Source organism: Elgaria multicarinata, chromosome 2 (assembly GCF_023053635.1).
Source record: "Elgaria multicarinata webbii isolate HBS135686 ecotype San Diego chromosome 2, rElgMul1.1.pri, whole genome shotgun sequence".
NCBI classification, from domain to species: domain Eukaryota; kingdom Metazoa; phylum Chordata; class Lepidosauria; order Squamata; family Anguidae; genus Elgaria; species Elgaria multicarinata.
Genome location: NC_086172.1, coordinates 147,224,963 through 147,248,309, shown reverse-complemented (window position 1 = coordinate 147,248,309; position 23,347 = coordinate 147,224,963). Strand labels below are relative to the sequence as shown.

At 41.7% G+C, this 23,347-nt stretch overlaps 1 protein-coding gene across 3 annotated transcripts in view; it reads right to left on the bottom strand.

The window, feature by feature from the left end:
• Positions 1-12,233: 12,233 nt before the first annotated feature.
• The window catches only part of GPATCH2L (G-patch domain containing 2 like), a 37,706-nt gene continuing 26,592 nt past the window's right edge, over positions 12,234-23,347 (bottom strand). For all 3 annotated transcript variants that reach the window (XM_063117913.1, XM_063117911.1, XM_063117914.1), the window contains 2 exons: positions 18,082-18,179; positions 12,234-12,619 (listed from right to left, as the gene is read on the bottom strand). In XM_063117913.1, coding sequence (XP_062973983.1) covers positions 12,546-12,619; positions 18,082-18,179 — 172 coding nt within the window. In that variant the 3' untranslated portion in view covers positions 12,234-12,545. The remainder of the gene's footprint in view (positions 12,620-18,081; positions 18,180-23,347) is intronic.

Here is a 23,347-nt window from a genome sequence, read left to right as displayed (position 1 = left end):
TCCCTTCATCTTGGGGGAAACTAAAACAGGCTCTCTCTTGACTGGGGGAATATTTACTAGGACAAATGTTCAAGGCACCCTGCCTTAGGATCCCAGTGTTCTGAGCAGCACTAATTGCTCTCAGTGGCTCGATCCCTGAGTCCCACAACTTTATTTGAAAGATGGGAAAAATGCTTGCAGGTAGTTTGTGCTTGCAATCTGTATGTGGAACATATTTTGTCAGTTGGAGCATCCATCTGCAGGGGGAACAGCCCTGTCCCCCCGACACCAAGCCCCCATCTGTTCCACTAAATGAAGAAACATGACAAGCTTTTTACTCAAAGGGCTCTTCAGGAAGTTACATTGATTATTCCAAGTTAATGCATCTCCCAACCATAACAGGGAAATGGGGAAAGGGAATATAGCAAGAGGTAGTATCCGGCACCAAAGGGGGGAAATCCATTTACTTGTTTGTTTTTGTACATCTCCACTCAGGGTAAGCCCTCCGCATAGCTACTATCAAAATGATCATCCACCAGCTTGTGCTAGTTTTCAGCTAGAAGCCTACATAGACAGTAGAGAAGGCAGAGAATTTCGTTCAGTTCATTTCTTGATAAGAACTTGCCAAAATTTGCAATTTTTTTCACAAAGAAAAACTTTGGAGATTTTAAACATTATGGATGCGGGATAAGGTGAAAGTGGCAGATGTGTCCATTCATTTCAAAGTCTTCAGCTGAATCCCAGGGTATTCTTCCATTTGTGTAGTGTCAAATTAAGGTTGCCACCTCTCTTTCCTGACAAGCTCTCAAACTTTGACAACCGCATCACAAGCAAGTACAACATGTTCTTCTCTCCCCTCTGGGAATAGCTGTACCAATTGAATTGAGTTGACATAGATGGATGAGAGTTTGGTTCATTTCTCATAAGAACTGATCAAAATTGGCAAATTTCTTCCTACATGGGACAGAAAGTTTGAGATCTTAAACATTCAAATGTAGGAAAAAGCCAAATTGACAGATTCACCCCTGCCTAGCAGACAGCCACCTACACTGATCATAAGTCCACTTTTCCACAAGATATTGAAATTCGTGCCTAAGCATCATTACTCCATGGATCTATATTGGATGGCTGACATCTAGCCTTGGGAGAGAGCAGATTCTGATAAACCTTCATTGCAGCAAGGAATTCAGGGGCGGTGTGCATGTTATTATTATTAGTAGTAGTAGTAGTAGTAGTAGTAGTAGTAGTAGTATCCCGCCTTTTGCCCAATACTGGGCCTCAAGACAGTATTACAAAGTTTAAAACATACATTTTAAAACATAGGAAAAGAAATGTAAAAAAAAAAAAGTTTAAAATACACAACAAAATTATAAGTCAGTAGGAGGAGAAAACAAAACAAACAAGGGGACAGGCCCGCGCCTTGGTGTTGCCCTCTTTGGGGGCGACCCCGCTGGTTGCAGACCCACCCCCAAAGGAGCCTGCCTCTTAAGCTCCCAGTCCCAAAAAGTTGTTGCAGCTGGGGGTGAGATGGTTCTGTGCTGAGACTGCTAGGAGGCAGTTGGAAGGTTCAGCAGACTAGGCAAACCCCCAAGGCAGGACAACAGCAGCCGCTGATTGGCCCCTTGCTTTGTAGGCTTCCTCTCCTGGCTGGATCAGATAGACACAATCCCAGGTAGCAGGAGGCTGCCCCTTAAGCTCCCAGTCCCAAAAAGATGTTGCAGCTGGGGGTGAGATGTTAGCTGTCCAAAGCAGGAAAGCTGTCCAAAGCAGCTAGTGTTCCAAGCTGGGTCTATAGCATCTGGACTTTGCCCTGTGGCTGATAATCATGGTGCAGAGCGCCTGCATCAGCATCTAGCGGAAGTGGTGTCCTGTCTTGATAAAAGCAGAACCCACTGGCAGATTGGGGTGTGTGCGCAAACCCAATGAGCAATCCAGGGCAGGAGAGGCAGGCAGGCAATGCACAGCAGAGATCAGTCAATTTTGGGATTCCTGAAAAACAGAGATTAGGACCCTGGACAGAGCCCAGAGAGCGGATGACTCATTCCAACAAGAACTTGGTCACAGCCAAGCCCCTTTATGCTCCCTGAACCCAACTACTCCTCAGGCTCCACAGGTGAAGACTACCTCATGTTGCAGGTGATGGAAAAGTCCTCTGTCTGAGATCCTGGAAGGCCACTGCTAGTCAGAATGGACAAATACTGGACAAGTAGTCTAACCCTGTACAAGAAAGCCTCCTACATTGCCACAGTAGCCAACCAAATACCTGCAGGGAGCATGCATAAGCAGGGCATGGAGACAATAGCTTTCTCCCAAGGTTGTCCTCCAGTGGTATCTTGCCTCTGAACATGGAGGTTGCATTATTTTTTTATATTTTTTTATCATATTTATACCCCGCTCCTCAGCCAAAAAAGGCTCTCAGAGCGGCTTACACTTAGCAAAAAAGACAGTCCCTGCCCTCAGGCTTACAGACTAATAAGTTAAGTCAAACTTCCCTAAACTGGGGCTTTCCGTGTGTGATGAATTGCAACTCCCAGAATTCACAGCCAGCACATCTGGGGTAAAATCCAACATAAGCCCTACTTAGAGTAGACCCACTGAAATGAATAGTATGTTAGTTATGACTAACTTAATTCCAAATCATTTTAATTGGTCTACATCAAATAGGATTTAACTACTGGATGGTACCAGATTGGAGAGGCTACATCCCCTTTTAAGGCCATGAGTTACCAACTCTTGTGGCCAGACCTTCCATGAGTTCTACACAAGCACCATTCCAGGCAACTGTTGCTCAGATGGAATGTTTCTTCCTTCGCTTTGGGTGTCTGCCCATCCCCTCTAAGCCTAAGCATGATGAATAAAGTAATGGAAAACATTATATATAGGTTACAACTTCCAACTATCGTTTTAAGTTGTTCCAGTTCAAGCCAATTTCATTTTGGCACCCAATGATCTGGTTGCTGGAAACAAAATAGAATGGGATGAAAAATACCAAATTGCAGAAGTAGGTGGAGCACATACAATGGTCATACAAATTCTTCTAAAGTAAGATAAGGGCCACTTTTACCTGGTAGAGCAGCCAAGGGGCTAAAACACTGCTTCTTTGTTCCATGTTCTTCCGTGCCTAATCTGAATGTTCCCAAAGGATGTAGAAGATCTAGACCAGTTTAGTTTCCCCAACCTGGTATCCTCCAGATGTGATGGGTGTTGTACCCAACACATCTTGAGGGCACCTGGTTGGGGGAGACTTCTCCAGCCACAAGAAAAGGGAGGCATTGCATTCATCACTACTCTCAAGTTGCCAGAAGCCTTGGCAACATCCCCAATCCCTGACAGTGATTCAGGCCTGCTGCATTTTATCACTAGGGTTTTATCAGGTAGGGTTGTATTTTAACATCACTATGAGCCACACTCCCCTCCAACCACTGAATGACCCATTCATGTAGTCTGCTGTAGTCTGTCCTGTGCTGGTATCTGCAGAAGCATACACTAAAAAAGGGTTGGATAAATTCCTGGAGGCAAAGGCTATCAATGGCTACTAGCCCTGGAAGTTGTGTGCTATCTTCAGTATTCGAGGCAGTAAGCCTGTGTGTACCAGTTGCTGGGGAACATGGGTGGGAGGGTGCTGTTGCACCATGTCCTGCTTGTTCATCCCTGGCTGATGGCTGGTTGGCCACTGTGTGAACAGAGTGCTGGACTAGATGGACCCTTGGTCTGACCCAGCATGGCTCTTCTTATGTTCTTAATGAACAGCCTAAAAGTTTCCTTTTTTAAAAGCTTAAGGATTTTTAACATTTAATTTCATAGGTGTCTGATTTTACTTATCAGAGGGGTAGGCAGGCAAGCTGATACCTTCTAGTTTTTTGGACTGCAACTCCCATCCACCTCAGCCACAATGGCCAATGGTCAGGGTTGTAGTCTAAAACATCTGAGGACCATGCTGCCTATTCCTTGCAACTGGCCTGGTTTGAAGAGGCCATCAGCAAAGGACACCTAGTGGGTCCCTCCTACAGCACACCAGGAGGCTAGGAGCCATCTGCTATTCCAATGCCCCAGAATGCCCATAATGGTGCTATATCAGAGGCCAGACAGAGGATGGGGAAAACCTACCAAAGAATGTTGATGCCAACCCTTTTCATCACCATCTCAGTAGAATTGTGGACATGGATGAATGTATCATGTATGCCTATGCATCTGTTTACATGCATGGGCACTGGAGTTGAGACGTATCCATACCATACGGAGACTTAACATCTAGTTACCCAGGATAGCTTCCTGGAACCTGATTATTAACCTTCACTACATATGTGAAGATTATCTATATGGAGTCCAAGATGTATGGTTGGTGTTCAATGGTTCACGCACAGACAGAAAAGCATTGCTAGCTCGAAAACAGCTAATATGTGCAGGTTAAAAAAAATGGAAGTGAATTTTGTCTGTAATTCACCAAGCACTGCTATTGGGTATCCCGCCCCCATCAGTGGGGCTTTCCCTACATCACAGCTGAACTAAACGGAAGGTGAATAGCAGTAGTGACTGGATTACTCCAATTGTTAATATAAACATAAAACACCAAATCAGCAAACCTTATTTTGTTTCCACTGCACAACACCTTTGACCTCTCAAACTCCCCCTTCTGTTTCCAAAATTTGCTTTCCTAGCAGTAGCAGGTTGAATGCTAAAACCAATTTACTTCACTTGTGCAATCTGTATTTCTCTTTTTTAAATAATGTACCTTTCATTTGTAAAGTTATGACGTTAAGAGCTATCAAAGAGTAAGGGTGTAAATCTCCATTTTGTCTTTTGCCAGTGTCATCGGCTGTGTATTATATTGCTACAATATAATGGTAGTGCCTGTGCTGCCTGGGAATGATGGATGTGATAGTCTAACACATCTGGAGGGCCCTAGATTGGGGAAGGCTGCATTAACCTCTCAAAATCCATTGGGCAAAAATAACCTCAAGGAGTGAGCCAATCTCAATTAGCTGCAGCAGATCACAGCCAAGAGGAAGAACCTATTTCTAATGTCTATGCCAAATAACATAAGGCACCCAACTGCTTAATATATACCATTTTGGGCAACATGCCAGCAGACTGAATTAGTGTGTGATGATGCAAAGTAAACTTCAATCACGCAGCCCACATATAATGAACCATGTGCCCAGACCTTTCCTCCTTCTTCCCTCCCATCTCTCACCTTAATCCAAAACTTTGTGGCCTGCTAAGACAGTTCCCTATGGCATCCGAACTACAAAACTGGTTTGACCTAGTTTAAATATCTTCCAGAAGCGAATTCCATAAACAATGCACTGTATGAAGAAGTACTTCCTTTTATATGTCCTGAATCTCTTGCCAATCTGTTCCATTGGGTAACCCTAGGTTCTAGGAATAAATGAGAAGAAAAGCTTCTCTCTATCTTCATAGCATGCATAATTTTATATACTTCTATCATGAAATAAATCTTAACACACATTAAAAGTTTTAATCCAGCAAGAGATATTTGTGAACAGTATCAACCTTTTACATGCATAGCTCATGCAATGCATATCCCAGATGTGTATCCCCATCCACAGTATTTATTCAGGCCCCAAGACGTGGCTGGATGCATCTTTTGATGTGGATAGGGGCCACCAGTCGTCACACATTACTATTTGCCCACAACTGCATCTGGATCAGGGTCCTGGAGTATACATTAAAACTAGCTTATTCACCCCACCCCATTAACTGTCACCTTAAAAATATTTTTAAAGATATTCTTACACAATAGAAGCAACTATGCTTAGCTGATTACAGGATTTGGCGGTGGGAAGGTCACAACACTTGGTATAAAAATTAAAAGTAAAAAGAAACACGGAAGTACACACATAAGGTCAATCCTCGAAACCATATTTTGGAGGATTGAAAAGCATGAACATGGCGTCTGAATGCAGCCACAGTGTAATACAGAAAGTCTAAATTTCACATACGTTTGTCATTTTTCAACACTTATATACAGAGTCCTGTGGGTTCCACAATTGTATGAGCATAGGTATTTTTGAAGAATCTGAATGCTGATGCAGGGGCTATTAAGGTCCTGTTCACACCTCTACAATTGCTTGTACTTTGCTACCTGCCAACTCCACCAAGATTAATAACATTTTTTTTAAGAAATCCACGATCTGAAGTGAGAACAAAGTAAATTTGAATAATTTGCGTTACTTTTATTATGTATTCCACTCACAAAATTGCAATTCTTCTACTGAAAGAATATGCATTTCTTTAAAGCAGAATTTGAAATTTATTCTATGTGGAATTCACAGAGCCCTGCTTACATGGTTTACATCTAAACAGTTATCCCATTTTGAGTAGCTGACCTGTTAAAGAGTAGTAGTAGCTATGAATACCAATAAGTATTTTACATTCTTACCAAAAAGTTTACAAAAAGGAAAATAAAAAATTCAGACAAGTTTGAATTAAAGAATCTCAACAACATAAAATTTACAACAAATTAGCAAGATTGGGTCTGTTTCTAGTTTTCTTGAACCTGTATCTGTTTTTGTTGTATTTTACAGGCGTTACATGAAGAAACAAGTTGAAAATTTAAGAGAACAGTGCAAACAAAATGAGAAACTAGTGAAACTGTAACCACTTTATCTAACTTAATTATTGGAGTATTTCTTATAAACCCAAACCTAACCTGTGCTCCAACAACAACCAACTCTGTATCCCCAAAATAACTCAAAAATAGAAAGGGCATGAAATGGCAAACATTGCATGTTAAACCTTGCCTGTGACACAAACGTTAGTCTTATTAACAATAGGGGAAGAACAAAATGCAAATGTGACATTTAAGAACTTAATTGTGTTCATGCTGATGGCTGCCCCGAAGACTCATAGACAAAAGTTGGGAAACTGCAGAACTTCTTATGTTGAAATCATGGTATATGGAATTATGGTAAACAGCCATGGCAGAAAAATGGACATAACTACAATTAGCTAAAGGCAAAGGCAAAACATCAGACTTTGATAAAATATGGCAGGATTTTATTCTAACTGATCAGAGACATACTCAACTGTATATCTCAAAGCCTTTCCTCAAATTATGGAAAAGAGACTAAATATAAATTTGATATAAAGAATTATAAAGAAACCTTCTAAGCAGCCCACAGAATCCACATATATTTTGGGCTGTAAAGCAAAGTGAAAAAATATATAGACAGATTAAATGTACCACCCTGTGTCAATAATTTGATTAAATTCAATATATTTATTTTTATTTATTTCCTTTCCTTTCCTTTTGGCTGATCTTGTTTTGGAAAATTAATAAAATAATTTTTAAAAATAGAAAGGGCATCACAAAATCTTCAGGATGTAGGCTAATTCTCATTATGCAGCACAGGGGTGCTTGGTGTAGCACAGCCATCCCCAACCAGGCACTCTCCAGATGCAACTCCTGTGGGAATTATGGGAGTTGTAATCCAACATATCTGGAGGACCCCAGGTTGGGGAAGGCTGCATTTAGCCATCATAGTCAGAGGCGCTGACGGATCTATTCACATCTAGAGGACACCAGGTTGGGAAAAGTTGATAAAGTACAAACAGGAGGCTCTCATTCATTTCCATGGGAGTTTGCACAGAAGACAATAAAATGCCTAAGTTGGAAGCAACACTGTTATGATAGTGGCTCACATCAACGTCTCCCAAATCTTCAACAACCCTGCAAATAAACCCTTGACTTGCGCATCTTTCCTACAGGATCAATTTCACCAGTCAATTTCACCATCTGTTAGGAACACAGAAGGGTTCTATAAATGAAGATCTGGATCTGGGATACATGGTTGGTCAGACACAGGGAAAGCATCACTAGTATAACTCTATTAGTAAGGCATGAGTAAACTGCTCTACGTTATCTGATAAGCCCATATCATCACATGTGACAAAATTCCAGCAATACAATTGGTAGTGATGTTCAGGATGACCATTCAAACATTTTTGTGTACAGTTAACACATTTTTAATGCCCATCTCACTCTCTCCATTTTATGAGTTATTAAGGCAAAAAGATAAAATCATAATAAAAGCAAATGGCACACCCTAATCCTTTTATGTACATCTTAGCAGCACCAATGTACTCCTAATTATGGGATTCCATATGCATGGAAGCAAGTCTGCAGATCCATTCACTCTGGCCTTGCACCCTAAATTGCCACAGAGTCAATGGGATCCAATCGGATCCAATCAGACATAATTGATACATACGCAGGCACATGTTGTGAAAATGAAACCCCAGGAAAGGTTTCACACAGGTAATTTAAAAGCATAGAAAGACAAGCTGTATTACAAACAGTACTAGAAAAATAAATATGGGCACATAGTTGACAGGACTGGAAAAAAAACCTGACGCTGGTACCTAGGAATTTGCACTATTTTGCAATCCTGTTCTCATATACTGAAAAATGGAGCAAAAAGCACCACTGCATACATCTGTAGACACACACACATATTTTTATACTCACACAAAAAGAAAATGTAGAGATGTCAGTATGCCCTTCTCAGTACATACTGACAAGGAGTGAGATTCTTGTTTTTATTATTCTGCAGTAAACAGTGCAGTTTGAAGACAGAGTAAGCTTGGCGTCTTCGTGATGGCACCTGTGGGAGACCTCCCAATGCCACTTGTGAGGCTCATCTACTCCTACCCCACGCTGATGTACGGTGGTAGTTTTGCATTCAGGGCTTGTGAGAGGTCAGGAGAGGCAAAGCGTCACAGGTAAGTCACCTTTCATTTCCACTTCCTGAGCAGGACAGGAGGCTGTTAGAAATAAGAACGCTTCCTGCAGAAAATGGTAGTCTTGTTCAAATGCAGAGAACAAAATGGAACACAAACTTGTACAAAAGAGATGCAAAAAAGAATTTTGAAGAGCATAACGCTATTAATAAAAAGACCAAGTATGTAAAAATATTTAAATACATTAAAAGCAAAAAAAAAACTGTCTAGGGCGGCAGTTGGACTGTGGGATGACAACAGAGTCAAAGGAGTACTAAAGAGAAGGAAGTTGCAGAGACGCAGAATGAATTCTGTGTATCCGTCTTCACTGCCGAAGATGTAGAGCAGGCACCCACGCCTGCTGCTTTCAGGAAAGATGTCTGAGGAACTGAAGCAAATAGCGGTGGACAAGATATGACTTTCTTGACCTTATTGATAAACTGAAAACAAATAATTGGATCCAGATGGTATTGATCTGACAGTTCAAGAACTGAAATGTAAAATTGTGGATTATCTTACAAAAATATGTAACATCCCTGGGTACCAAAGGACTGGAGAGTGGCTAATGTAATTTAAAAAAAAATGATCAGGGAGCAGGGGGGCGGGGGAATCTAGGAAACTACAGTCTGGTTAGCTTAACCTCAGTTCTGGACAAATTGTTGGAAAGCATTATTAAGCATAAAATTATCAAGAATATAGGACAAGTTCTGCTTAAATAGAAATAAACACGGTTACTGCAAAGATGAGTCACTAACCTTTGACAGTTCTCCCAAGTATATCAATAAACATGTGGATAGGGGTTACCTGGTAGACACTGTTAACTTGGACTTTCAAAATTCTTTTGTCCTAGTCCCTTAATAAAGACTCCTGTCATGGGATATTAGGAGAGGTCCTCTTATGGATTGTTAACAGGTTAAAGAATGGAGAACAGAAAGTAGCAACAGTCAGTTCTCACAATGGAAGGATGTAAACAGCAGTGTCCCACAGGATCTAAATTGGGACCAGTGCATTTTAACTTGTTCATAAATGATTTGGAGTTGCAGCTGAGCAGTGACAAAACCAAATTGACTGATGACACCAAATTATTTAGGATGGCTAAAATAAAAAGACTGTAAAGAGTTCAGGATCCCTCCAAACTGGGGGATTGGGCAATAAATAGGCAAACGTGGTGTAAAGTGATGTACGTTGGGGCAAAAGATCCTAATGTTGCATATATGGTAATGGGGTCTGAGATGGCAATTACTGACCAAGAAAGAGATCTTGGGGTTGTGGCAGATAGCACGATGGAAATATCAACACAGCACGAGGCTGGCATGAAAAAGGCATATTCCATATTGGGAATCATTAGAAATCAAAAATAAAATCATCATGGCAATATCATAACGCCCTTATACAAATCTATGGTGCCGCCACACTTGTGATATTTTGCACAGTTTTGGTCAACGCACCTCAAAATGGATACTGGAGAGCTGTAAAGGGTCAACCAAAATGATCAAGGGTCTGGAGCAACTCCTTTACGATTACAGTTTACAATTTGGGGCACTTCCGCTTAGAAAAACAGTAAGCTGCAGTGAAAGAGAAGTTTTTCTATCTGTCTCACAATGCTACAACTCAGTCTTATTGAATGAAGCTAAATGGCGGGAGATTCAGGATAGATAAAAGTAATTCAGACAACACGTTGTAGCAATGGCCACCAAGGTGGGTGGCTTTCGAGGGAGAGCTAGACAAATTCCTGCATGGTCAGGCTATGCAGGGAGGTGCCACTGCACTCCTGTCCTGCTTGTGGGTTTCCCAGAGGCATCTGCTTTGCCACAAGTGCCAAAAGAACACTGGATTAGATGGGGTTTCAGTCTGATCTTCTTAACTGCAGAGCATGAATACCTGTGGCTGTAAGGCTTTGGCGGAGACCATGAAGAAGCAGGGAGTCCGAGTGGCTGGAACAGGAGGAGAGCGCTGCAAAGGTTCTGAAAAGCCATGTCTGGCTTCTATTGGGTGACTTGGAGGTGTTTAAATGCCACCTTCAGATGGAGCAGGGAGATCTGGGCAAGCATCTGTCGGGGATGCTTTAGGGTGGATTCCTGCATTGAGCAGGGGGTTGGACTCGATGGCCTTGTAGGCCCCTTCCAACTCTGCTATTCTATGATTCTATGATCTCTATAAAAGCACGGTGGACCTGGCTACAAAGTAGCCTCTATAGAGTGATTTGAGAGCTTTCAATACCCTTTCTGGAGCAACTGGAGTAGTGGGGAGGTCTGTAAGGCTCTCGTGGTGGAGCAGCCACTGCCGCTGCCACCAGTCAGTTCATGCATAACCTCAATGGAGGGCTCCCAAGGCCCCTTTCTGATCAGCAGCATGAGGGGATAAGAGATAGTTGACAACAGCGGAGCATGGCTACTGGGCCAGTGACTGGGTGGAGTAGGCAATGGCAGGGTAGTGTGCCTTGCAAACTGCCACTCAGAGCCACACCGTGGGTTGACGCTGATTTGCACAATGGAAGAGAGGGAGGAGGAGGCACAATGCAGATGATGGAGCAGTGCACCGGTGAACATGGGGCTGGGGGCAAGCAGAGCCTGGGGACCCAGAAGGATGCAAGCTGGCTAGTAAGCGGATAATTCTGAAATGACCACATGTCTCCACTACGCGATGGGGGAGGGGCACACACACGCATGAGAGGTTGGGCATGTCCCTGACAGCAACTATTTTGTAATCACACCTACAACTTTTTAAGAGTTCCAAATGTGTCCATGAGGCCAAAAAATTAGGGGGCTAAAAAAGTGGCTGCATCTGTATGAAGACTTTTTTGAAACGACATGATATCTAAAAGGCTATGTAAGAACAGCAACATCTGGACTTCATGGCAACATCTCAGATGAATTCTTAACATAGCTTCAAAGTCAGAACAGCTAAAGTTGGTAGTCCATTTCATTGTCATTCGCTTCAAGGGGTACATATTGAAAAGCTTCCTGACATGATAATCCAAGTCTACATTTACAGCTCTGCTGGCTTGTGTAGTAGCAGACACAGGAAAATGAGTCCAACAGGGAAGAAACCATAATTTAAAACCAATACTAGGATAAAACCAGTGGTATAGGAGGAAAAACCTGGAAGGATAATACTATATAAAGAACACTCCGAAGGGGATATATCTGGCCTATTTCCTCAAAATATTGTCCAACAAGTTGCCTTTGGAAATGCTCCCAATATAAAATTCAAGTCACCCAGTCCATATAAAGTATTTATCCTCTGCTAACCTCTAGTGTAATTGGGGAATCCCTGCTGACTGGCTTTCAGCTTTTATTGCCAGACACAGGCTCTGGCTCTGCAACGCACTGTATTTAGAATTTCTCCTGTTGAACACAGGACTATACTACATCCGAAACGTCTGAGGAATGAAGAGCTTTGCAAAGACACAGATCTGCAGTAACCAATAACATTGTGATAACACACCCCAAGCAGCTGAAAAATAAGTGTGCAAAAAATACTTGCACAGTTAATAGCAGGAACATTAGAAGTATGAGAATCCAAACACTGATTATTCATTTTTACATAGATTTACAGACATGGTTTTCAGGATGTATAGGGCAAATGGATCATTCTGACATGTCACACGCTAACACTGAAGAGATAGTTATTGTCAGTCAAGGCATTTGATGACAATTTTGATACTCTCTGAAGTCCAAGATATAAAAAGCCCAACTAATTGTTAAAGAAGAGCTGCCTCCTTCTAGTGCAGTCAAGGACCATCTCATGTGACATTTTTAAAAAAGCTGCCTTGGGTAGCTGCAATGGCACTTCTCTCTGATGAATGGATTCTGGCTGTCCAGTCAGTTCTGGTGCCTCTGAGCATGTGCCACAGGTGGGCCGGCATCTGGTGCATCTCTATGGACGGAGAAAGCTGCTGGAACACCACAACAAAGAAGGAAGAGAAATACCATTAACAGTAATGTCAAAGCAAGGTACATAACCACAATTTTGCATACCAGGCTTTATGTGCTAAGCCCTATCACCCATCCTCTCCTACCATTACTGACTATCCTGTTCATTTACTTTCAGCCAGACTTATATGACACAAAATAGGCTAGAATAGCAAGAATTTTCCAGCGCATACTTATTTATTTATTTATTTTATTTTATTTTATTACATTTATATACCGCCCCACAGCCGAAGCTCTCTGGGCGGTTTACAACATTAAAAATAGTAAACATTAAAAGTATACAATTTTTTTAAAAAAAACATAAAAACAGTATAAAAACAGTATCCATTTAAAAACAACAATTCTGGGGTCCATTAAAAACAAACTTAACGTTGTTAAATGCTGTTAAAATGCCTGGGAGAAGAGAAAAGTCTTGACCTGGCGCCGAAAAGATAACAACGTTGGCGCCAGGCGAGCCTCATCGGGGAGATCATTCCACAGTCGGGGGGCAACCACTGAAAAGGCCCTCTCCCTTTCATTTGTCTGTTTGATTTTGCAAATACTATCAAGGAAGTATTTCTCAAATACTATTTAAGTACAACTACATGATTAATACATCCTCTTTATGCAGACTAAGCCAACATTGTGTTGCTACTGGTGCCTCCTGAAAACATTGTTGTTTCAGGAAGATTTCCTTGAGTTACCAGCCGTGGTTTTACCAGAACTCGTTTTTAATATGGTTTTTTTAAAAAAAAATTATCCCATCTGTTGTTCACTGCTCTGAAATCTTTGGATGTGGAGCAATATATAAATATTGAAAATAATTAAATAAGTGGGGGGAGTGCCGGTTGAATGCTTGATTTAGTTAACACTAGAGCATCTGAAAATTACTCCTGATCTCACTACTAGAGAGCTGTACAAGTTACAGCTAATTTTTCTGTTGCTCTAAGTTGTGTTTCCACATGGAAGCAAGGAATATGTAACCACCCCAGTTTCTCCAATGGTAGCTGCTCTAGAGGCACCAGTTCACACAAGCAATGCTTCTATGCAAGTCCAGTCGCAACCCTAAACATTCACATAGGCAGTCATGGGACCTCATGAGTAAACCGTACCTCAGACATTGCAAATAAAGAGCCAAGGAATGGTAGTTGCAGATTAACCCAGAGTAAGGTGGCCTGATTTTGTGCATGTGCCATTAAATATTTTACATACATATATATATATATATATATATATATATATATATATATATATACACACACACACACACACACACACACACACACACACACACACGTCATCTAAGGCCCTTCTCTGGGTGCCTACTACAAGGGAAGCTCGGAGGATGGCAACAAGGGAGAGGGCCTTCTCAGTGGTGCCCCCACAATTATGGAATGATCCTCCAATGAGGCCTACCTGGCACCAACATTGCTATCTTTTCGGTGCCAGGTTAAACCGTTTCGCTTTTCCCAAGATGTAACAATATGCAATGAGCTTCATCAATCCTGGATCTGTTTTTATAGTTGTTTATAGTTGTTTTGAGATATATATTTCTGTGATGTTGCATGGGTTTTGGTTTTAAATTTTGTATATTTGTTTTAATTGTTTTTAATCTTATGTAAACTGCCCAGAGAGCTTTGGCTATGGGGCGGTATAATAATAATAATAATAATAATAATAATAATAATAATAATAATAATAATAATGGCTTTCAAAAAGAAAAAGAGTCCCAGACTGCTGCTCCCATTCTCACCACTGAACGAATGTGTGCATGTATCTTTAGTGGCCTGACTATCATCATCTAAATTCAGTCAAATTCTGCAAAACTTTCCATAGGTGGGGAGGGGGAGGGGTCTACGACAGAGGAAGATTTGTTGCTGCATGTTTAAGAAAGAAGCTAAATTCATCACCATGACAGGAGAGAGTGTTGGCAGAGATTTGAGCTATTTATTCTTTTAGGAAAATCCTATAAAGAATGACATGAGGAAGCCTCTATCTGCAGTCTTGTTCATCACGTTAGTGAGGAGTCCGATAACAGATGTATGCAGTGGCGTGATTTAGTGCCGGGAGCTGGCCCCTGATGTGTATTAATACAGCGGCAAAGCGGAACGAGCCTCTCTTCATCACTCATCTCTATAAAAGAGGTGGAATCCGAGATGGCCCGATGCTAGGCAGAGCAAGCCCATTTGTTCTGCTGACTGATGGAGCCAGCTCAGGCTGTGTCCTTCACCTCTGTGGGGCACTCAGGTTGCATAAAAGGAGTTCACTGAAGCAGGACCTGGTCAACAAGTGAGATGAGAGCAACTGGGCTCAGCCAGAAATCTATTTTGGAGGAACTGTCTTGCCCAGAAGGGGCATCCTTGCCTGTACAAACTGCCTAATCTCAAACCAGGGCCTGCATTTTGATTCTCACCAATCCTTCACTGAAGACACAAAAATCTGTCACATGGCACTACATCCACAATGAAAGAAAATTGGGGCCCACAAGCTAGTCAGAGAGAAAATATCCAAGTCAGTGATGATTGAAAGCATGCTGGAGGGGGAGGAGAAGAGGGAGAGAGAACCAGTGACCAGGGATGTGTACATCCTACGCATCACACCAATACAGAAAGGTATTTTGCTTTCTTGGAATATTGGCTCGCTTTCTTTCTTTCTTTCAGAACAGTTCCCATCTCTCATGGTCTCTACAAAGGTTCAGAATCCAGAACAGATTCTTGAGCAGGTTTTCCAGATAGAACTGCTACTCTCTGTGCAGGGCTTAGCCTTTCTCTACAGCTCATACTCTGCTTCAGCTATCTGGTAACAAAGACTCTATTACTATTGAGCCAAACAAGATGTGAGGGAGGCAAACACATTAATATATCTGCCTCATTCACATATAAGGAACACATGAAGCCTCCCCTGTTTTACCTCTCCACATCCTCTTAGTTCAGGCACTTTTTCCTCAGCCTGACCCAGTTCTGCAGCCAGCTGGGGAGAAAAGAGTCTAAAGCTACAGAACATGGGAGAGATAAGGTAGGGGAGGATTCGACTCTCCTCAAGTGGATGCCCTCTTTTATGAAAAATTATACCCATCATACATGCTTTGTAACTGAACGACGTGGATGCTTCTGTCACACTTAGTTCAGTCTTTAGAAGGAGCCTACTGTGAACTGGCAAGCTTTCCACAATACTTTTACAAACCAAAAAGCAAATGCCACGCATCAACTTGATTACTTTACTTTCGAGTTTTGGTCAACAACATTTGTATTTTGTTTTTGCATGGTTTTAAATAACGTGGTGCAAAAGGTTGGAAACTGCTTCTGAAATGCTATAAATTTTGTTTGGACCCCAGGAGTAGAGCAGTGGTTAAATTACCATCAAGACAGTTTGCCTGCAACAATTCCCCAAAGTCATCTAGTTCTGGCCCATAGTTTAAAAGGCAGCATCCTGAGGGTCTGTGATAGCTGTAAATGGTTTTATTGAGTGTGATTAATGGTGTGAGAAATTCTTTCCAGTATTTGAGTTATTAGAGCAGACTTCAGACAAATCCACTCTAATTGTTTCCAAAAGTTTTGGCTGTTTCCAATTGTTTCATTTTATTTTATTATGATTGCCTATTGTTTATTTTTAAGCCACTTTGACTGTCCTTGGGACAGAAAAGCACAATAAAACAATTAATCCAATTAATCCAATTCACTTGCCACTTAATTCAATCTACTTTGCCTGGGGAAATGTCTGTGGCCCTCTGCATGGGCCCAGCTCAGTGCGACATGAAAACCTGACATTGAAGAGAGGAGAAGGGGGTCTCCAAGCCTTAGAGCAGGCAGAAGCATGTTGCACTGCTTCAACCTGTATCGAAGCACAGCAAAACACAACTCAAAGACCCAGACTGCTTTGGCTTCCACAGAGTACTTGCAGGAGCAGAAGGGTCAGTGATGACCATGATTATGTCTGGCTAGTAAATCAAGCCAAAGTTTGATGGTCCCTATATTAAAGGACCTCTGGGAAAGCTGGTAGTTGCTGGGGACATATAGACAGCATAAGTGCATGACAGGGACTTTCCTTCCATTTCTTTCTGGGAACATCTGAATTTCCAGAAACTAATGCTACAACACAATCATCTGCACTAACTGATTGGCCGACAGCAATGGCCGACAGAAAGCTCTGGCGTGGGCTGGTCCATGAAGTCACGAAGAGTCGGAAGCAACTGAACGAATAAACAACAACAACCAGAGGAATATAGCAAGTGGTAGTCTGAGCAGTCCCTAGCTGATCCTGTGTTCTGTCTCCACTTACACTGCATTTCCAGGTTTCTTAGTGCAAGACAGAAGCTCATAAAACCTTCCTATGACATCCCCTATGGCAGTCTGGACAAACATTTCACACCACACAACTCATTAAATCCCTTTACTTGCTGCTTCTTCTTCCTGTCCCTTTATTTCTGTAAACTGCCCAGAGAGCCCTGGCTATGGGAGCGGTATATAAGTGTAATAAATAAATAAATAAATATTCTTTAAAGAACAATGTGCACATCCACCTATACCAGGGTTGTTCAATATGAGGTCTATGTGCCACATATGCTCCCAGCCGCCCTCCAAAACTGTAAAAGATTTTCAGTGGGGGAGGCATCGGGATAGCTATAGCATACCCAAAGGGTCAAAGTTAGCTTGTTTGCAAGTAATATTAACCCTTCTAGAGAGCACCAAAAGGTTCAAATTTAGCTTGCAAGCAAGCTAATTTCGACCCTTTTGGTGCTCCATAGCTACTCAGGATGCCTTTTAAAAAAACACATTATTATTTTCCAGTGCAGTCAGGGGGACATGCAGCCTTCAGGGCAGGATCCAGGGAGATCAACAGAAAAAGACAGCCAACATGCATCTCCTACTTCCCTTGGGAAAAACTTTCTAAAGAGCCCACTGCTGGTGACTAAACTGATAAAACTATGTGCTTTAAAAAAAACTTTTAAAAATGGTGTTAAGGTAAACTAAGTTCTGTGCCAAGGAAGGCCACATTCTCCAAACTGGTAAAATTATGTAAACTAAGTGTGCACATATATCCTTATTTTGCATAAAAGATTCTGCTCCTGCTAGCGACAGAAAGCAAGGGGAGAGTTTATGAAAGGAACAAAAAACCTACCCCATGCCATCCGAAACTCAGGGATCTCTCTGGCTCTCGATCATTCATCGGGCATTACTCACACATTTACAAACCTACTATCACTGCTAAAAGGGGCAATCATTACCTTTTTGCATCCAATTCTAAATTTGGCAGTTGTGCATTTCACAATCCTATTTCACAGTCCTGCCAAAGAATGCCTGCTTTTTGGTATCTTATAGGGGAGAGTTAAAATAGTAGGTCTCTCTTTTAAAATCCAGGCCTTGCTCATTCATCTCAAATGGTTACTTGTTCAAATCTATATTACCACAAACTGTTAACTATTTATAGTGTGGCTTAGCTAAATTACCTGAGGTCGGGCTGGAAAAGGAGGCTGTTGCCATTACTGGCTTTCGCTTCCTCTTGATGTCCCTTGAGCATGGAGGTCCCAGGTGTATATTACTCTGCCTAAAGGGAGAAAAACTTAGTTTATTGGTTTAAAAAGGTAACAAGCACCATAATAATAACCACTTTATAAGAAGGCACCAGCAAGGAACTTTTAATTATCCTTTACCAAATTCGTTAAGTTTATTTTTTCTAATGAGAAATCCTCCAAACAGCAGTGATACTGTGCAGCTTATATATTGCATAGAAAGCACCAGCACAACCTTATGAAAAATCAGAGTATCTGCAATGAGCTTAAATGGCTTGGAGTACATTACTTTAAAAGTTCAGAGACCCAAAAAACTCCGGGAGAAATTGCAAAGTTGTATACAAGCACTGCGTCAGAGAATCATAGAATAGTAGAGTTGGAAGGGGCCTATAAGGCCATCGAGTCTAACCCCCTGCTCAATGCAGGAAGCATCCCTGACAGATGGCTGTCCAGCTGCCTCTTGAACGTCTCTAGTATGGGAGAGCCTAGGTAATTAGTTCCATTGTCGTACTGCTCTAACAGTCAGGAAGTTTTTCCTGATGTCCAGTCAGAATCTGGCTTCCTGTAACTTGAGCCCGTTATTCTGTGTCCTGCACTCTGGGATGATCAAGAAGAGAACTGTGTGACAACCTTTCAAGTATTTGAAGAGTGCGATCATGTCTCCCCTCAGTCTTCTCTTCTCAAGGCTAAACATGCCCAGTTCTTTCAGTCTCTCCTCATAGGGCTTTGTTCCCAGACCCCTGATCATCCTCACTGCCCTATGATCGAAGAACGAGCAAAGAGTTGGCAGCGTTATGCATGCACTAGCAGTTAGAAAGGCCAGGCTTGTACCTCTCCTGTTATTGCATATGGCCAAGGGAAGTACAGGGCTATAGTACAGGGCTCCCTCAGAGACTAGCACCACACCAATATGCATATTTTGTTTTTAAAAAAGTCATTTAGGCCTCAATCTGGCTCTAAATTAAAGTACCCTCAAAATGCCACTGATTTCAGCAAGCTGAAGTACCCCTTACTCTGTCCTGGATTTGTGCTCTTCTCTTCAAGTAATCTTACTTAATGTTCTTGTATGTGCAATGGCACAGCCAAAAGAGAAATCATTTAGTTTCACAATTGGCTCCCTTTTCTGCATGCTGATATAATTTCTGTGATGAAAAAGAAGGTGGGCTGCATGACCAAGTGTTTTAAATTATGCTCCTGTGTAGTACAAAGGCTTGATTTTATTGGAAGTCTCTATGTTTTCATTATTATTGCAACTGATTAATATGCATGCTTGTTCCAAATAGATGGACGGATGGATGGATGGAAGGATGGATAGATGAATTTAAATCAATCCTGCCTGCTCTAGACATTTTGTCCCCTACTATATTTTGGCAGGAATATTTACTCCTTTTCAACATGGTATTATATCTTTATCAAGGTAAAAAGCATTTCTGGTGGCATCTTCATGAATTCCAATATGTTTTCATCTTAGATAATATAGAGTTACAATTGGTCTATGATATGAGCTTACAACTCTTCCATTCAGTTGCCTCGGCCAAAATTATCTTGCTTTGTTTTCTGTACAAGACTTAGCCCACTGAATAACTGTTAAAAATCACAATAACTCTATCAAGACCCAAGAGGCCTGGGCTAACTCCCCAAAACCATGTTTGCTAAAACAGCATATAAAGTAAAGGCAATGAAACCTTAGCATCAGCACTACTGGTCTCCCAGGAAGGGCAAGGCCAGATAGCTACATCTTTTTGCCACATAACATGTCAATTTCTTTGATAAAGCTGGCATATCCCTGGCATGAAATACAGTCCTTCCCACAGTACTTCTGTGAACTAAAGACATCTACATCTCTGTTTAGCAAAAGATAAAAGGCTGGATCCAGACTTAGTCATTGAAATCAACGGGACTTCAATTAGCAATGACCAATTTAAGTCCCATCAATTTCAGTGTACTTTTAAGTATGACTAAGTTTGTATCCAACCCATAATGTTTGCCTCTGCTCTTGGGTGGCAAAATGCTAAGGTTTAGGTGACTGGATCCATCACCCTCAGGTATACCAATCATCAAAGAAGAATACATATAACACTGTGGGTGGTAAGGTAAGAAAAATCGAGAAATGTTTTCCTGAAGTGAAAAAAAGGTATCAAGTTGTCCAGGTGTCTAGTCAGGAAACACAGATCCACTGGCTAACATACTCATAGACTTAGTGCTTCATAAATCCCTATAACTTACACTTCATTCAAGTTTATCCTTTATTGATTACACTCCCTCTAGTTAATAAATCAAGAGCCTATTGATCTCCCACAGTCTTTGACCAACAAGGTGGTAAATGTATCCATTTCAAGTCGTCATTGCACTGCTAGTCCCATAAATCTATGCTGGGGGAATGCAGGAAAAGATGTGTTTCCCACATGTTAGAGGTAGGAAATAGACCTACTCCTATTAAGTGCACTATATCCAGATATTTATTTATTACATTTATTTATTACACACAGTACACCAGTATTCAGCTACTCCTCTGTCAGCCTCCCATCACCTCACCAGTAATAGAAGCAGTGGGCAATAGGGGTGTGCTCTCCGCCCCAGAATTCTCTGGTAACCACGAACATCCATGGAGCACTCAATCTTTCAGAGCAGAGATTGGCTGCTTCCAAACACATAGATTAATATCAGAGCAGAGACATACCCAATCGGAGCTTCTAAAGTTCCTGGAATTATCCTGGTGTGTGTGTGTGCGTGTGTGTGTGTGTGTGTCTGTGTGTCTAAACTGAATTATCTCCATATTTGGAAGATGCTGAGTGGGGTGAGGGGTAGCTTTGATATTGCCTTCTGTGGCTAACCAATTAGGAATAGCCACAGCGCTGTCCCCGACCATGTTCTCCTCCAATCACAGTGTTCAGGGAAGTGGGAAACACTAACTGGCTGCTGATTCTGGCCAAGGGGGCGGGGAGTGTGTTTCTGCTCCAACTCATAGAAGTCGATCATCCACATTTCCACAGTGTGAAAATGCTGCTGGGCTGGCTGGCTGGCATGGTGAGTGAGAAAGCTTCTACACCTGAGTCAGGCACAGGCAGGCTCTTTATTTCAGTGGCTGGGCTTCCTGTTCTATTAGAGGGGGCGGTCTGTCCAATAGATTAAAATAAAATCCTAAAAAATCAAGGCATGAATGGATCTGATTCAAACTCAGCATAGCTAAAGCCCTCCTTAAGAGCTATCACTGTGCCAAGTTTTATCTCTTTATCTTTAAAAATGAGGGAACTGTAAGCATTTGTTAATATCAGTTACCCAAATACCGAACGGTTCTTCGACGGTTAATTCAACAAAGCAGAGGGGGGGGGAGAGAGGAGCAGCTCTGAAATCGAGGCAAAGAATCACCTCTACAGAGCTGTAGATCGAATTTCGAGGCAGAGAAGACCTACTTTGCACACCCCTAGTGGACAAGATTACTTGATAGACCAAAAGAATACAGTGTCGTTCCCTGTCAAGAGCTCTGCACCAGAAGTGTTGCAAAATGCCTACATATAGATATGTTGTTTGAAACGAGACAACTTTGGCAAAGTAGTAGTTGACAATTTAAAATGCGTAAAACTTTCATTCCTGCTGTCCATGGTCAGTATCCAATCAGACATGGAATATAATGCTAGCACAGTGAAATTTACATTAAGGGACCTCTACTACAATGATGACAATATTAGTGGTGTGATGTGAGTCCACAAACCCATGCAGTGCTGATGCAGTTGAAAGCTCTTTCCATATCTCAGTTTCTGAAAGCAACACATATAGAAGCACTAGTGAAAACTACTACAAGAGGCAGAAATGCTCATTAAGCTATTGTTTTCCAAGCAAACTGGTTAGCTATCTCTCTGTAAAAGGAAACATTCAGTACAACACTCTTCCTATCAAGGGTACTGGTACTAAGGCAACATTCAGCTCAGCTGGTGCTGTTATACTTACAGCATCCACTGAAAATACAGGCTGCATAAAAGGTGCTTTCTCTAAGCCTTGAGGTACCACCTGGGGCTATTTCTGATGCCTTCAAAGGTCAAAATTAATAGCGAGAACAGAGATCCTCCTCCCCTTTGAAACGACACCAGCCAGCTGGGCACCCAAGTCTGATCTGCACATCACAGGTAGAAATCACTACAAGTTGCTCAGCCAATCAGCCTACTGAATACAGCATCTTTGCATGCAAGGATTAACCCGTTACACAGCACAGAAGAGTGCCTAGGTATCAAAAGATAACCAATTCAAAAGCGCGCCTACTCCTGAATTAAGGCAACCAGACAGGCCTATCTAGAGCTTAGCCCTAAGGAGATCAATTTTACCTTCTTCCGCATTGTCCTTTACTGTAGTCATTGTCAGCTATTCATCTTATCTAAACACCCAATGGAACCATTGCTATTCATTCACATCACCCAGAGGTAACTTTCACCAGAGATCTTTGATTTCGTTTTCTGTCATGCTGGGTACTAGCAACAAAGCCAGTAAACGTAGACGTGTGGGTAACCAAGCCCCAGCCACTAATGCAATTCTCCCACCCCTAGTCTCCAGCATCAAGCTAACTATGCCCCAGCAGCAGCAGCTGCTGCCCACATAGAAAATTTGCCCACAGGGGCAAATAGATGGTTTGGTTATCCAACTGGTGCTTTTCTTTAGACTTCATTTACAATCATACACAAAAAATATGTTTATCCAATAAAAGAAATGTTTTCCAGGGGTTGAGAAAGATACCTAATGCCTTGCTCAGTACTATATAGTGCACTAGTAGCTGTATGTGGGTATCATTACATTGGTTGATGCTACACTCTGCTGCAGTCAGATGTTCATCTGTGGTTAAGTATGGTTCCCACTCCTCACAAATATTGCCTCCACTGACAGGGCCGGATGTTCATCCTGTCTTTACCTATCCTGGATTCAAAAGACCTCAGGCTCAACCCAAATTCTTACTTGGCTTTGATCTTTGTGGTAAGAATCCTGACAGAGGTCTAGCTCCAACTGGAAACCTTCTGAGAAATAGCTAGTGAAGAGAGTTTTCTGGGGGGGGGGGGAGAATTAATTAGAATATTTTCAGGGAAATTATGCTATGCAAATCAGAGCAATTTGCATAGGAAAAAAATTAGCATGCTTATTTTACTACTTGTATTTAGTAAACAAAGCTTTAAAAATGCCCCATCTTAATTTTTTCTTCTAATATAATCAAAAGTATTTG